The 17500-nt window shown below is 38.7% G+C and overlaps 1 protein-coding gene across 5 annotated transcripts in view; it reads left to right on the plus strand.

Annotated features, from left to right (window-relative positions):
* snphb (syntaphilin b) overlaps positions 1-17500 on the plus strand; it is a 46183-nt gene that overhangs the window by 1529 nt on the left and 27154 nt on the right. For all 5 annotated transcript variants that reach the window (XM_062052581.1, XM_062052580.1, XM_062052582.1 and 2 more), the window contains exon 2: positions 9316-9418. In XM_062052581.1, coding sequence (XP_061908565.1) covers positions 9369-9418 — 50 coding nt within the window. In that variant the 5' untranslated portion in view covers positions 9316-9368. The remainder of the gene's footprint in view (positions 1-9315; positions 9419-17500) is intronic.

Consider the following 17500-nt stretch of genomic DNA (forward strand, 5'->3'; position numbering starts at 1 on the left):
TATATATATATATATATATATATATATATATATATATATATATATATATATATATATATATATATATATATATATATATATATATACATACAAAAATTAGGTGTATTTTACTTGAAATAAGGAAAATTATCTGCCAATAGAACAAGAAAATTTGGCTTGTCAAGACTTTCCAAAACAAGTAAAATTAGCTAACCTCAATGAACCCCAAAACACCTTAAAATAAATATTTTCTCACTTTTCTTGATAGAAAAAAAAGAGACCTTTTTTCTCAATATGTTGAAAAATATTCTTAAATTAAGTAAATGCTAGTATATATGTATATATATATATATATATATATATATATATATATATATATATATATATATATATATATATATATATATATATTTTTTTTTTTTTTTTTTTTTTTTTTTTTTTTTTTCTTGATAGAAAAAAAAGAGACCTTTTTTCTCAATATGTTGAAAAATATTCTTAAATTAAGTAAATGCTAGTATATATGTATATATATATGTATATGTATATATATATATATGTATATATATATATATATATATATATATATATATATATATATATATATATATATATATATATATATATATATATATATATATATATATATATATATATATATATATATATATATATATATATATATATATATATATACTAGCATTTACTTAATTTAAGAATATTTTTCAACATATTGAGAAAAAAGGTCTCTTTTTTTCTATCAAGAAAAGTGAGAAAATACTTATTTTAAGGTGTTTTGGGGTTCATTGAGGTTAGCTAATTTTACTTGTTTTGGAAAGCCTTGACAAGCCAAATTTTCTTGTTCTATTGGCAGATAATTTTCCATATTTCAAGTAAAATACACCTAATTTTTGTAAAAAAAAATTCTTGTTTTTGAACACTGACTTTTCGCAGTGCGCAGACTTCATGAGGGCCAGCAAACATGATAAAACATCGCTTACTGTACAATGTCTGCTGTCATTAGGATGCCGACTGCTAGGATGTTCATATATTCCCATTTAGATGAAGAATGTTTTGTGATCCTCACAAAGAAAAGCGTCTTTTCGTGTGGTTCTGGCCATTTTCGGGTCCGAAATGGCCGTCAAAGTGTACCAACTTGTAGGATTACCTACTCAGACGGTTTTGCACAGTACAGCATGTCCTTACATGACGTGAAAATCTGTTAAAAACAACCACGCTTTTGCTGGCGAAATGAGCTCCAATGTCTTTGGTACTATGGCGGAGTTGCAACCACGCGTGGCCGATAGAAGCCCGCAGGGTAAACATTCAACATGGCTACCGTTTATATTCTTTTAGCATGGCAGATATTATCGCCTTTTAAAGGTTTCGAGGTGAACACATAAGCCGGATGTCATTAAAAAATGAGAATGCGATGAAGTGGATCGCCACATTTTTAAGACTTAAAGGGCACCTGTTATGCAAAACCAACTTTTCTTACCTATTGCTGCCTGGTTTTGTGTATTTGGGATCTTCATAAGTGCCGAAAATTTGAATATCAAACCAGAGATATTTATAAAATAATTTTTTCCCATCGGTTACAACAGCGGATTATCCTTATATGGTAGAGAGTAGAGTTGTCTCGGTACCAAAATGTATTTTAATATTTTGATACTTTTCTAAATAAAGGGGACCACAAAAAAATGGCATTATTGGCTTTATTTTAACAACAAATCTTAGGGTACATGAAATATGTTTATTATTGCAATTAATAAAATAGTGAACATACTAGACAACTTGTCTTTTAGTAGTAAGTAAACAAACAAAGGCTCCTAATTAGTCTGCTGACGTATGCAGTAACATATTGTGTCATTTCTCTACCTATTATTTTGTCAACATTATGAGGGACAAACTGTAAAAAAAAAAAATTATTAATCTACTTGTTCATTTACTGTTAATATCTGCTTATTTTCTGTTTCAACATGTTCTATCTACACTTCTGTTCAAATGTAATAATCACTTCTTCTTCTCTTGTTTGGATACTTTACATTAGTTTTGGATGATACCACACATTTAGGTATCGATCCGATACCAAGTCGTTACAGGATCATACATTGGTCATATTCAAAGTCCTCATGTGTCCAGGGGCGTATTTACTGAGTTTGTAAACATAATACACATTTAAAAAAACGAAAGAAGATTTTGTGATGCTAAAAAATATCGATGTAATCATAGTAGTATCGACTAGAAACGCTCATTACTTGGTATCATTACAGCGGATGTCAGGTGTAGATCCACCCATGGCATTTGTTTACATTGTGACGCCGGTGAGATATTGTATCCTCCTACGGTGTGTAGTGAAGCATGTTTAGCTATTCCCCGTCCTCCAGTGATAATGCTACCTGTAAGAAACTCACTTTCGTCGTCGCCATGGAGGCGAGGATTAGTGATTTAGAAGTAGCTAAAACACTGCGGATGGACGTTAGCCGCTAACTAGCTAGCTAGCCATTTTTTTAAAGCACCTCTTCCTGAGGGCGTTTCAGTGTTATAACTTCACCTTTATCTTTACTTTTTAGGCCAAAATGCGTCCGTTCTCCCTTTTCTGCCTACACACTGTGTCTGCTTGTAAGTACTCTGTGATTGTGCGCTGCCGAAAACGCTCCTCTGCTCGTAAACCCAGCAATATCACAATGTTGGTACTTTTCAAACCGTTTTTGATTCATTAGTACCGCGACACTATACTAGTACCGGTATACCGTACAACCCTAGTAGAGAGTTACCCAAAGTGCTTTGTTGCAAGTCCGCCTTTGTAATCAATAAGCTTCTTTTTTTCTCTCTATCCTCTTGTTGTGGGGCAGACTGGCTCGTACATGCACGCGCATCCTCCGCTTTTGCCATTTCTAATACAAAGTGTAGTTCAAACGTATATCGGTCAGTAGACTCGCTATGGAAGCGCTAAAAACTCCCAACAAAGATGGCAGGGAGAAGATGCTGTCAAAGTGGAGGCACGTGAATAACACAAAGCGGCAAGTTTCGGGAAGAGACGGCTTGAAGATGATCTGTAAAACATCATCTATGCAACATTTTTGACCAAAGAACCCCCATCACATGTTATGTAGACCACAAGGAAGTCTTTTAAATGTAGAAAAAAATGATAATATGACCCCTTTTAAAGATTCAACATCACAGAAGTTGACTTTTCAATCTGTCTGATCGAACGTCGGGTAGTTTGTAAGGAAATAGTCTCAATAAACGCATGTTTTAAAACAAATCTTTGCGTTTTTTTGTTCATTATTACTGCGATGAGGTGGTGACTTGTCCAGGGTGTACCCCGCCTTCCGCCCGAATGCAGCTGAGATAGGCTCCAGCAACCCCCGCGACCGCAAGAGGGACAAGCGGTAGAAAATGAATGGATGGATGTTCATTATTAGTAGAGATTATTATTATTTCGTATCACAATTGTCGATATTATCGCAGTATTGTTGAATGTGCTCAAAAAGTACTGAAACACACGCTGAAATCCATGGTTTTTTTCCCAATAACTAAAAAATATAGACACACTGTTAGAAAATCCACTTTTGTGCATGTTTCGAGCTTCTTATGCTTCACTAATTGTGTTTTACTCTTAATATGTTACCTGTTTTAATGGCTAAGCTTCAATTGTTTTCGATATTAGTTTGTATTGTAGTAACAAATAACATCCATTGTTAATAATTACCATTAACGGCAGGCATTGTGGCGTCCTACCCTGTTCAGCGGTCCTTGAATGCACCATAAAAAAAACCTACCTCCGCCTCTTTTCCTCTGAGCCGGGAACGATCGATCCGCGAGAGACACTAAGAGAGCACAGCTCGGAGCTTCAATGTGCACAATGAAATATTTTAGTTGCTCAGCCAGTAATGTGTTTGTATACATTTAACGGGGACAACGTTAATGTCTTTTGTTTTCATTTCAGCTAGCACGTGAGTTTATTAAAGTGGGGTTATCAAATTTGTTTTTTTTCCCGCTCATTTCAATTTAAAACGGCATAACTAACCGCCGGCAGCTGTCATTAATACTTTTTATTGTTACATCCCTAATTATTATTATGAGCATATAACTAGTTTCTCCTTAGATGATGCCTTTGGCTCTACAGGGTTTTACAGGGCCATAAAAATACCCATCAAATCCCGGATGGCCTGGGCGTCATCAATTGGACACCACCGTTTGACCTCACCCTATATTTGATTGATTGTAGTGTGAAATATGCATATAAACCTCTAAAGGCCTTAGTGGCCACATGCGTGGACAGCACCTTTTAGCTCTTGTTTCCAAAAGTGTGTACACTACTGAATTGGGGTCTTATGGCCGCTTATGTGGACACTTATACTGCCATCTGGTGGTGTCAGAAGAGCATAACATACAATGGAATTTTGAAAAAATAAAGTGTAAAAATAAGAATTAGCATGTCACTAAACATGAAGTACACGTTTGTGTACTTATGGACTAAGTACATCATATCATTTTTTTCATTCATTTCATTTATTTATTGATTTCAGGCAATGAAATAAAAAAATAATTTTTTTTTAATTACAAAGATGATTCTTAGTTTTTATTGTAATTAGGGTCCAATAAGCCCAAATAGCAAAGAGAAATTTTTAAAAAAAAGCATGTAATCAAACAGCTTAGGCCTTAAGAGGTTAAATGGCAAAATACAAAAGCATGGTGTTATTTCGTGTAACAATTATGATCGTGTCAAAAAAAAGTCCTTCAATGCACGATTATACTTTCACCGCTGGTGTTTGCTCTACGACTGCAAGATGTAAAAAGAAATGGTGGTGAAATATGTACTTTTGTGTTTATATTTCATTGACTAAATACACCATACTTGCCAACCCTGAGACCTCCGATACCGGGAGGTGGGGGGTGGGGGTGGGGGTGGGGGGCGCGGTTAAGATGGGAATATATTTAAGCTAGAATTCACCAACTCAAGTATTTCATATATATATATATATATATATATATATATATATATATATATATATATATGTGTGTGTATGAAATACTTGACTTTCAGTGAATTCTAGCTATATATATATATATATATATATATATATATATATATATATATATATATATATATATATATATATATATATATATATATATTATTTTATTATACATATAAATAAAAAAATACTTGAATTTCAGTGTTCTGGAGGCTATCCAGTAGATGGCAGTATTGTCCTGTTTAAGAGTGTCACAACATTGCTGTTTACGGCAGACGAACTGCTTTACGGTAGACTAAACGTGACTGCTGTTGTTGTGTGTTGTTACCGTGCTGGCAGGACGTTAATGAAAGTGCCTAGCAATGAACCCACATAAGAAACCAAGAACTCGCCCTCGATCATTCTACGGTTATGACGTCATTGGGCAGGCAAGCTGTTTATATTCAATATATGTGGGAAAGCGGACGTGAGAACAGGCTGTCTCCACTCAGGTCCGCATTGAGCTGGAGGGGGCGTGGCCTCCAGCTCCGTCTGAATACCGGGAGTTTGTCGGGAGAACATTTCTGCCGGGAGGCGCTGAATACCGGGAGTCTCCCACTAAAAACGGGAGGGTTGGCAAGTATCAAATACATGCTGGAATGCGTTCCGACTTTTGGACAGAAGCAGCTACTTTTGCGACTTTCATCCATTGTGGTATAGTCACCATCCATTAAACAATGTTGAAGCTGAGCGTCCATTGACTTCAATAGGGGAGCATAGCGTGTTTTTTTCCCCCCCACTGCAGCCAATCTAGACCGTCATTGGATAAATGTTCGGCTTTGTCCCGCCCATCAGACGGCAAGCGTCCCTGGAAGTGAGCTGGAAAGTGGATGTTGGCCCGGCTGTTGTAATATGTGGCTTGGCATTGTCTTGCTGAAATAAGCAGGGGCGTCCATGATAACGTTGCTTGGATGGCAACGTATGTTGCTCCAAAACCTGTATGTACCTTTCAGCATTAATGGTGCCTTCATAGATGTGTAAGTTACCCATGTCTTGGGCACTAATACACCCCCATACCATCACACATGCTGGCTTTTACACTTTGCGCCTAGAACAACCCGGATGGTTCTTTTCCTCTTCCACAGTCCACAGTTTCCAAAAACAATTTGAAATGTGGACTCGTCAGACCACATAGCACTTTTCCACTTTGCATCAGTCCATCTTGGATGAGCTCGGGCCCAGCGAAGCCGACGGGGTTTCTGGGTGTTGTTGATAAAAGGCTGTCGCTTTGCATAGTAGAGTTTTAACTTGCACTTACAGATGTAGCGACAAACTGTAGTTACTGACAGTGGTTTTCTGAAGTGTTCCTGAGCCCATGTGGTGATATCCTTTACACACTGATGTCGCTTTTTGATGCAGTACCCCCTGAGGGATCGAAGGTCACGGGCATTGCCGTTTACGTGCAGTGATTTCTCCAGGTTCTCTGAACCTTTTGATGATATTACGGACCGTAGATGGTGAAATCCCTAAATTCCTTACAATTTTCTCACTGAGGGGAGAGGGGAGAATAGTTTGTGACCAGGGTGAGAAGAGTCAGCTGTGAGCCGACCCACACGCCTCCTGGTCCTGGAGGAGAACAGGTCCTGGAGGGATGGGAGCTTGCAGCCAATCACCTTCTCAGCAGCACGTACGATGCGCCGCAGTCTATTCTTATCCTGGACTGTGGCGCCGGGGAACCACACTGTGATGGAGGAGGTGAGGATGGACTCGATGATGGCTGAGTAAAACTGCACCAGCATCTCAGTCGGCACCTTAAGTTTCCTCAGCTACCGCAGGGAGTACATCCTCTGCTGGGCCTTCTTGATGAAGGAGCTGATGGTCGGCTCCCACTTGAGGTCCTGGGTGATGGTGGTGCCCAAGAAACAGAAGGAGTCCACAATCAAGACGGGGGTGGGAGAGTCAATCGGGGTGAGGGGGGATGGTGGGGCTTTGACTTTCCTGAAGTCCATGATCATCTCCACTGTTTTCTGGGCGTTCAGCTCCAGGTTATTGAGGCTGCACCAGGACACCAGCCGGTCCACCTCTCTCCTGTAGGCGGACTCATCGGCATCCGAGATGAGCCCGATGAGGGTAGTGTCGTCCGCAAACTTCAGTAGCTTTACGGACTGGTGACTGGAGGTGCAGCAGTTTGTATACAGGGGGAAGAGCCAGGGGGAGAGTACACAGCCCTGAGGAGTACCAGTGTTTGTGGTTCGACTGTCCGAGACAATCTTCCCCAGCCGCACGTGCTGTCTTCGGTCTGTCAGGAAGTCATTGATCCAACTGCAGAGGGAGTCGGGCACGCTGAGCTGGTAGAGCTTGTCTCGTAGCAGTCCGGGGAGGATGGTGTTGAAGGCAGAGCTGAAGTCCACAAACAGGATCCTGGCGTAGGGTCCTGGGGAGTCCAGATGCTCCAGGATGAAGTGGAGGGCCAGGTTCACTGCATCATCCACAGAACTGTTGGCTCTGTAGGTGAACTGCATTGGGTCCAGGAGGGGGGCGGTGATGTCCTTGAGGTGGGGCAGGACCAAGCGCTCAAAGGACTTCATGACCACGGACGTCAGCGCCACCGACCTGTAGTCATTAAATCTTGTGATCCGTGGTTTCTTGGGGACAGGGACAATGGTGGAGGTCTTGAAGCAGGACGGTACGCGGCATAGCTCCAGAGAGGTGTTAAAAATGTCAGTGAAGACAGGAGCCAGCTGATCCGCGCAGTGTCTGAGGGTGGAGGGGGAGACACTATCCGGCCCGGGGGCCTTCCGCGTGTTCAGCTTTAAGAACTGCCGGCGTACATCCTCCTCTTGGATGGAGAGGGCCTTTGAAGTCCTGTGATGTTCTTGGAGTCTTTTCATGTCCTTGGAGTCCTTTGAGTCACTTAAGTCCTTGAATGAAGTGCTGGCATTGGTGGGGAGGGTGATGGTGGGGGGGAGCAGAGCTTTGATGAGCTGAAGGCCGTTCATGACGACAGTAATGTATGTTGAGGCCCTGAGCAAGAGTCCGGTCATTCAGGGCCTGGGGGGCTTTGGGCTTATAGTTCGTAAGGGAGCCTTAGCCCATACTTGCCAACCTTGAGACCTCCGAATTCGGGAGATGGGGGGAGGGGGGGTCGAGGTGTGTGAGGCGGGATTGAGGTGGGCGGGGTTGGGGAGGTTGGGGTTAGGTGGTAGCGGGGGTGTATATTGTAGTTAGGGCTGCACGGGATTATGGGTATTTGTTCTGTTGCGTTTATGTTGTGTTACGGTGCGGATGTTCTCCCGAAATGTGTTTGTCATTCTTGTTTGGTGTGGGTTCACAGTGTGGCGCATATTTGTAACAGTGTTAAAGTTGTTTATACGGCCACCCTCAGTCTGACCTGTATGGTTGTTGATCAAGTATGCCTTGCAGTCACTTACGTGTGTCTGCAGAAGCCGTATACAACATGTGACTGGGCCGGCACGCTATTTGTATGGTGAAAAAGCGGACGTGACGACAGGTTGTAGAGGACGCTAAGGGCAGTGCCATCACGGCCCGCCCTCAATATTGTGGTCCGGGTGAAAATCGGCAGAAGGTTGCCCCGGGAGATTGTTGGAAGGGGCACTGAAATTCGGGAGTCTCCCGGAAAAATCGTGAGGGTTGGCAAGTATGCCTTAGCCCTCTCCACACGGCCGCAGAATCACTGGAGCTGAACTGTTCCCGTAGACGGTTAGAGTACACAGATTTAGCTTTCTCCACTTCCCTGTTGAAGTGGTACTTCGCTTCTCCGTAGGTACTCCGGTACCCGCTCCTCCACGCAGCCTCCTTCTTCTTCCACAGCTGTCGGAGCTTGGGTGTGAACCAGGGCTTGTCGTTGTTATAACAAGCCCTGGTGCGCGTTGGAATGACTCGCGCCTCATTGAACTGAATGTATGAGGTCACAGTGTCCGTATACTCGTCCAGATTGTCCGTGGCCGCGCCAATTGCCTCCCAGTCTGTCGTCTCCAAACATGCGCGCAGCTCCTCCACAGCCTCAGCGGTGTAACACTTAATGGTCTTCATAACAGGTTTAGCCAGTTTCAGTTTCTGTCTGTATGAAGGGATTAAGTCGACTTGTCCAGGGTGTACCCCGCCTTCCGCCCGAATGCAACTGAGATAGGCTCCAGCACCCCCCGCGACCCCCCAAAAAAGGGACAAAAAGTGGACCAGCCAGGACATCTCCCGTGTGGTGTCAGCGCCAATGTCAAGTGGTTGGCGGCTCGGGGGTTGAGGACAGCAAAAAAAAAAAGTGCCGACCGAGCAGTTCAGCAGATTGCAGTCAGCAAAAGTCAACCCCACGCTAAGTCATGTTATTTCCACGCTAAGTCACGTTATTTCCACGCAGGCTCTCAGCTGAAGACGAGACGGCAGAACATCGACGGGCCGCCGCCTGGCACCATGTCCGCCCCCGCCCCCGCCACTCGGAGGACTGGATCAGGCTCGCGCCGGTAAGCCACAGTACCGTACTTTCTTCTCATAACTCTGCCATATGTGTATACACCCACCACTTCATGGTGGGTGTATGGTGGGAAAACAAAAGGCTTCGCTACACAGCTTATACAAGTTTAAGGGCTAATTGAATGAAACTTGACCAGGATTATGTTTTTATCCGTTTCAAAACTTATATATATATATATATATATATATATATGTATTTATATATATATATATATATATATATATATATATATATATATATATATATATATATATATATATATATATATATATATATATATATATATATATAAAAGTATATATGACATACTGCAATGCTATACTCATTAAAAGCTAATTAATATTTAATAAACCTAAGCCTACCACAACCACCACTTGAGAGGGCTTCGCTACACATCTTAAAATGCAGCTGTGACAAATAGCATGATGTTACCTAGCATGATGTTAAAATATAAATCTAGCATATACCTTGTATAGCTATTCAAGTGTTGCCAAACTAGAATGATGTTAAAATTGTATGTTAGCATGCAGCTCACATATATGCTAGTGTTGCTAACCTGGAATGATGTTAAAATTTTATGTTAGCATGTGGCTCACATACATGCTAATGTTGCTAACCTGGAATGATGTTAAAATTGTATGTTAGCATGTGGCTCACATACATGCTAATGTTGCTAACCTGGAATGATGTTAAAATTGTATGTTAGCATGTAGCTCACATATATGCTAATGTTGCTAACCTGGAATGATGTTAAAATTGTATGTTAGCATGCAGCTCACATATATGCTAGTGTTGCTAACCTGGAATGATGTTAAAATTGTATGTTAGCATGTGGCTCACATACATGCTAATGTTGCTAACCTGGAATGATGTTAAAATTGTATGTTAGCATGTGGCTCACATACATGCTAATGTTGCTAACCTGGAATGATGTTAAAATTGTATGTTAGCATGTAGCTCACATATATGCTAATGTTGCTAACCTGGAATGATGTTAAAATTGTATGTTAGCATGTGGCTCACATATATGCTAGTGTTGCCAAACTAGAATGGTGTTAAAATTGTATGTTAGCATGTAGCTCACATACATGCTGGTGTTGCTAACCTGGAATTATGTTAAAATGGTATGTTAGCATGTGGCTCACATATATGCTAGTGTTGCTAACCTGGAATGATGTTAAAATTGTATGTTAGCATGTAGCTCACATATATGCTAGTGTTGCTAACCTGGAATGATGTTAAAATTGTATGTTAGCATGTAGCTCACATATACGCTGGTGTTGCTAACCTGGAATTATGTTAAAATTGTATGTTAGCATGTGGCTCACATACATGCTGGTGTTGCTAACCTGGAATTATGTTAAAATTGTATGTTAGCATGTGGCTCACATATATGCTAGTGTTGCTAACCTGGAATGATGTTAAAATTGTATGTTAGCATGTGGCTCACATATATGCTAATGTCGCTAACTTGGAATGATGTTAAAATTGTATGTTAGCATGTAGCTCACATATATGCTAGTGTTGCTAACCTGGAATGATGTTAAAATTGTATGTTAGCATGTAGCTCACATATATGCTAATGTTGCTAACCTGGAATGATGTTAAAATTGTATGTTAGCATGTGGCTCACATATATGCTAGTGTTGCCAAACTAGAATGGTGTTAAAATTGTATGTTAGCATGTAGCTCACATACATGCTGGTGTTGCTAACCTGGAATTATGTTAAAATTGTATGTTAGCATGTGGCTCACATATATGCTAGTGTTGCTAACCTGGAATGATGTTAAAATTGTATGTTAGCATGTAGCTCACATATATGCTAGTGTTGCTAACCTGGAATGATGTTAAAATTGTATGTTAGCATGTAGCTCACATATATGCTGGTGTTGCTAACCTGGAATGGTGTTAAAATTGTATGTTAGCATGTGGCTCACATATATGCTAGTGTTGCTAACCTGGAATTATGTTAAAATTGTATGTTAGCATGTAGCTCACATATATGCTGGTGTTGCTAACCTGGAATGATGTTAAAATTGTATGTTAGCATGTGGCTCACATATATGCTAGTGTTGCTAACCTGGAATGATGTTAAAATTGTATGTTAGCATGTGGCTCACATATATGCTAGTGTTGCTAACCTGGAATGATGTTAAAATTGTATGTTAGCATGTAGCTCACATATGTGCTGGTGTTGCTAACCTGGAATGGTGTTAAAATTGTATGTTAGCATGTAGCTCACATATATGCTAGTGTTGCTAACCTGGAATGATGTTAAAATTGTATGTTAGCATGTAGCTCACATATATGCTAGTGTTGCTAACCTGGAATGATGTTAAAATTGTATGTTAGCATGTAGCTCACATATATGCTGGTGTTGCTAACCTGGAATTATGTTAAAATTGTATGATAGCATGTGGCTCACATATATGCTAGTGTTGCTAACCTAGAATGCTGTTAAAATATTATGTTTGCATGTGGATCACATATATGCTAGTGTTGCTAACCTAGCATGATGTCAAAATCTAATATTAGCATGTGGATCACAAACTGTAGCTATTCTAGTGTCACTAACCTTGCATGGCGTTAAAATGCAATGTTAGCATGTAGCTCACATAGCTATGCTCGAGTGTTGTAACCTAGCATGACGTTAAAATGCAATTTTAGCATCCAGTTTGTGTAGCTATTCTAGTGTCACTAACCTAGCATGACGTTAAAATGCAATGTTAGCATGTTGCTCACATAGCTGTGCTATCGCTGCTAACCTAGCATGATGTTAAAACATACACTTAGCATGTACCTTGTATAGCTATTCAAGTGTTGCCATCCTAGAATGATGTTAAAATTGTATGTTAGCATCTATCTCACATATATGCTAGTGTTGCTAACCTAGAATGGTGTTAAAATTATATGTTAGCATGTAACTCACATATATGCTAGTGTTGCTAACCTAGAAAGGTGTTAAAATTGTATGTTAGCATGTACCTTGTATAGCTATTAAAGTGTTGCCATCCTAGAATGATGTTACAATTGTATGTTAGCATCTAGCTCACATATATGCTAGTGTTGCTAAACTAGAATGATGTTAAAATGTAATATTAGCATGTTGATCACATACTGTAGTTATTCAAGTGTCAATAACTTAACATGCATTAAAAAGCAATGTTAGCATGTAGCTCACATAGCTGTGATATCGCTGTTAACCTATAATGATTTTAAAATATAATTTTAGCATGTACCTTGTATAGCTATTCAAGTGTTGCCAACCTAGATTGATGTTAAAATTGTATGTTAGCATGTAGCTCTCATATATGCTAGTGTTGCTAACCTAGCATGATATCAAAATGTAATATTAGCATGTAGCTCACATAGCTATTCTAGTGTCACTAACCTACTATGGCGTTGAAATGCAATGTTAGCATGTAGCTCACATTGTTATGCTAGTGTTGCTAACCAAGAGAAATGTTAAAATATAATGTTAGCCTGCAGGTCACAAATATTCGAGTGTTGTAACCTAGCATGACGTTAAAATTTAATTTTAGCATGTAGCTCACATTGTTATGCTAGTGTTGCTAACTAAGAGTAATGTTCGAATGTAATGTTAGCATGTAGCTCACAAATATTTAAGTGTTGTAACCTAGCATGATGTTAAAATGTAATTTTAGCATGTAGCTCACATGGTTATGCTAGTGTTGCTAACAAGAAGTAACGGTAAAATGTAATGTTAGCCTGTAGGTCACAAATGTTCGAGTGTTGTAACCTAGCATCACGTTAAAATTTTATTTTAGCATGTAGTTCACATTGTTATGCTAGTGTTGTTAACTAAGAGTAATGTTCGAATGTAATGTTAACATGTAGCTCACAAATATTTAAGTGTTGTAACCTAGCATGACGTTAAAATGTAATTTTAGCATGTAGCTCACATGGTTATGCTAGTGTTGCTAACAAGAAGTAACGGTAAAATGTAATGTTAGCCTGTAGGTCACAAATGTTCGAGTGTTGTAACCTAGCATCACGTTAAAATTTTATTTTAGCATGTAGCTCATATTGTTAAGCTAGTGTTGCTAACTAAGAGTAATGTTCGAGTGTAATGTTAGCATGTAGCTCACAAATGTTCGAGTGTTGTAACCTAGCATCACGTTAAAATTTTATTTTAGCATGTAGCTCACATTGTTATGCTAGTGTTGCTAACTAAGAGTAATGTTGAAATGGAATGTTAGCATGTAGCTCACATTGTTATGCTAGTGTTGCTAACTAAGAGTAATGTTGAAATGTAATGTTAGCATGTAGCTCACATTGTTATGCTAGTGTTGCTAACTAAGAGTAATGTTGAAATGTAATGTTAGCATGTAGCTCACATTGTTATGCTAGTGTTGCTAACTAAGAGTAATGTTGAAATGTAAAGTTAGCATTTAGCTCACATTGTTATGCTAGTGTTGCTAACTAAGAGTAATGTTGAAATGTAATGTTAGCATGTAGCTCACATTGTTATGCTAGTGTTGCTAACTAAGAGTAATGTTAAAATGTAATGTTAGCATGTAGCTCACATTGTTTTGCTAGTGTTGCTAACTAAGAGTAATGTTGAAATGCAATGTTAGCATGTAGCTCACATTGTTATGCTAGTGTTGCTAACTAAGAGTAATGTTGAAATGTAAAGTTAGCATTTAGCTCACATTGTTATGCTAGTGTTGCTAACTAAGAGTAATGTTAAAATGTAATGTTAGCATGTAGCTCACATTGTTATGCTAGTGTTGCTAACTAAGAGTAATGTTGAAATGTAATGTTAGCATGTAGCTCACATTGTTATGCTAGTGTGGCTAACTAAGAGTAATGTTCGTATGTAATGTTAGCATGTAGCTCACATTGTTATGCTAGTGTTGCTAACTAAGAGTAATGTTGAAATGTAATGGTAGCATGTAGCTCACATTGTTATGCTAGTGTTGCTAACTAAGAGTAATGTTGAAATGGAATGCTAGCATGTAGCTCACATTGTTATGCTAGTGTTGCTAACTAAAAGTAATGCTGTAATGGAATGTTAGCATGTAGCTCACATTGTTATGCTAGTGTTGCTAACTAAAAGTAATGTTGAAATGTAATGTTAGCATGTAGCTCACATTGTTATGCTAGTGTTGCTAACTAAGAGTAATGTTGAAATGTAATTTTAGCATGTAGCTCACATTGTTATGCTAGTGTGGCTAACTAAGAGTAATGTTCGTATGTAATGTTAGCATGTAGCTCACATTGTTATGCTAGTGTTGCTAACTAAAAGTAATGTTGAAATGTAATTTTAGCATGTAGCTCACATTGTTATGCTAGTGTTGCTAACTAAGAGTAATGTTGAAATGTAAAGTTAGCATTTAGCTCACATTGTTATGCTAGTGTTGCTAACTAAGAGTAATGTTGAAATGTAATTTTAGCATGTAGCTCACATTGTTATGCTAGTGTGGCTAACTAAGAGTAATGTTCGTATGTAATGTTAGCATGTAGCTCACATTGTTATGCTAGTGTTGCTAACTAAGAGTAATGTTGAAATGGAATGTTAGCATGTAGCTCACATTGTTATGCTAGTGTTGCTAACTAAAAGTAATGCTGAAATGGAATGTTAGCATGTAGCTCACATTGTTATGCTAGTGTTGCTAACTAAAAGTAATGTTGAAATGTAATGTTAGCATGTAGCTCACATTGTTATGCTAGTGTTGCTAGCTAAGAGTAATGTTGAAATGTAAAGTTAGCATTTAGCTCACATTGTTATGCTAGTGTTGCTAACTAAGAGTAATGTTAAAATGTAATGTTAGCATGTAGCTCACATTGTTATGCTAGTGTTGCTAACTAAGAGTAATGTTGAAATGTAATGTTAGCATGTAGCTCACATTGTTATGCTAGTGTTGCTAACTAAGAGTAATGTTGAAATGCAATGTTAGCATGTAGCTCACATTGTTATGCTAGTGTTGCTAACTAAGAGTAATGTTGAAATGCAATGTTAGCATGTAGCTCACATTGTTATGCTAGTGTTGCTAACTAAGAGTAATGTTGAAATGTAATTTTAGCATGTAGCTCACATTGTTATGCTAGTGTTGCTAACTAAGAGTAATGTTGAAATGGAATGTTGGCATGTAGCTCACATTGTTATGCTAGTGTTGCTAACTAAGAGTAATGTTGAAATGTAATTTTAGCATGTAGCTCACATTGTTATGCTAGTGTGGCTAACTAAGAGTAATGTTCGTATGTAATGTTAGCATGTAGCTCACATTGTTATGCTAGTGTGGCTAACTAAGAGTAATGTTGAAATGTAAAGTTAGCATGTAGCTCACATTGTTATGCTAGTGTTGCTTACTAAGAGTAATGTTGAAATGTAATGTTAGCATGTAGCTCACATTGTTATGCTAGTGTTGCTAACTAAGAGTAATGTTGAAATGTAATGTTAGCATGTCGCTCACATTGTTATGCTAGTGTTGCTAACTAAGAGTAATGTTGAAATGTAATGGTAGCATGTAGCTCACATTGTTATGCTAGTGTTGCTAACTAAGAGTAATGCTGAAATGTAATGGTAGCATGCAGCTCACATTGTTATGCTAGTGTTGCTAACTAAGAGTAATGTTGAAATGTAATGTTAGCATGTAGCTCACATTGTTATGCTAGTGTTGCTAACTAAAAGTAATGCTGAAATGGAATGTTAGCATGTAGCTCACATTGTTATGCTAGTGTTGCTAACTAAGAGTAATGTTGAAATGTAATGTTAGCATGTAGCTCACATTGTTATGCTAGTGTTGCTAACTAAGAGTAATGTTGAAATGGAATGTTAGCATGTAGCTCACATTGTTATGCTAGTGTCGCTAACTAAAAGTAATGCTGAAATGGAATGTTAGCATGTAGCTCACATTGTTATGCTAGTGTTGCTAACTAAGAGTAATGTTGAAATGTAAAGTTAGCATTTAGCTCAAATTGTTATGCTAGTGTTGCTAACTAAGAGTAATGTTGAAATGTAATTTTAGCATGTAGCTCACATTGTTATGCTAGTGTTGCTAACTAAAAGTAATGCTGAAATGGAATGTTAGCATGTAGCTCACATTGTTATGCTAGTGTTGCTAACTAAAAGTAATGCTGAAATGGAATGTTAGCATGTAGCTCACATTGTTATGCTAGTGTGGCTAACTAAGAGTAATGTTCGTATGTAATGTTAGCATGTAGCTCACATTGTTATGCTAGTGTTGCTAACTAAGAGTAATGTTAAAATGTAATGTTAGCATGTAGCCCACATTGTTATGCTAGTGTTGCTAACTAAGATTAATGTTCGAATGTAATGTAAGCATGTAGGTCACAAATATTTGAGTGTTGTAACCTAGCATCACGTTAAAATTTTATTTTAGCATGTAGCTCACATTGTTATGCTAGTGTTGCTAACTAAGAGTAATTTCTGAAATGTAATGTTAGCATGTAGCTCACATTGTTATGCTAGTGTTGCTAACTAAGAGTAATGTTGAAATGTAATGTTAGCATGTAGCCCACATTGTTATGCTAGTGTTGCTAACTAAGAGTAATGTTGAAATGTAATGTTAGCATGTAGCTCACATTGTTATGCTAGTGTTGCTAACTAAAAGTAATGCTGAAATGGAATGTTAGCATGTAGCTCACATTGTTATGCTAGTGTTGCTAACTAAGAGTAATGTTGAAATGCAATGTTAGCATGTAGCTCACATTGTTATGCTAGTGTTGCTAACTAAGAGTAATGTTGAAATGCAATGTTAGCATGTAGCTCACAAATATTCGAGTGTTGTAACCTAGCATGACGTAGAAATGTAATTTTAGCATCAATATTTTTAATTTCTCATCTATTTTGCACGACTCAAGAGTTGACATTAGCTTCATCAGAGGGTTAGCACACGCTGACTCGGCGTTCTGTCCATACCGTCGTGACGAGTCAGCGACTTTGTCCGACGTATCGTGGCTTGAACGACACGACGAAGAGCGTCCTGCTCTCCGTTAGCCGCCATTAACAGGGCATGTGGCGCACCATGTTGCCGACGCAACAGGCCTCAACAGGGTAGCTCTGGTCTGGTCCTCTCTCTCTCC

This window comes from Entelurus aequoreus, linkage group LG07 (assembly GCF_033978785.1).
Source record: "Entelurus aequoreus isolate RoL-2023_Sb linkage group LG07, RoL_Eaeq_v1.1, whole genome shotgun sequence".
Lineage (NCBI taxonomy): Eukaryota > Metazoa > Chordata > Actinopteri > Syngnathiformes > Syngnathidae > Entelurus > Entelurus aequoreus.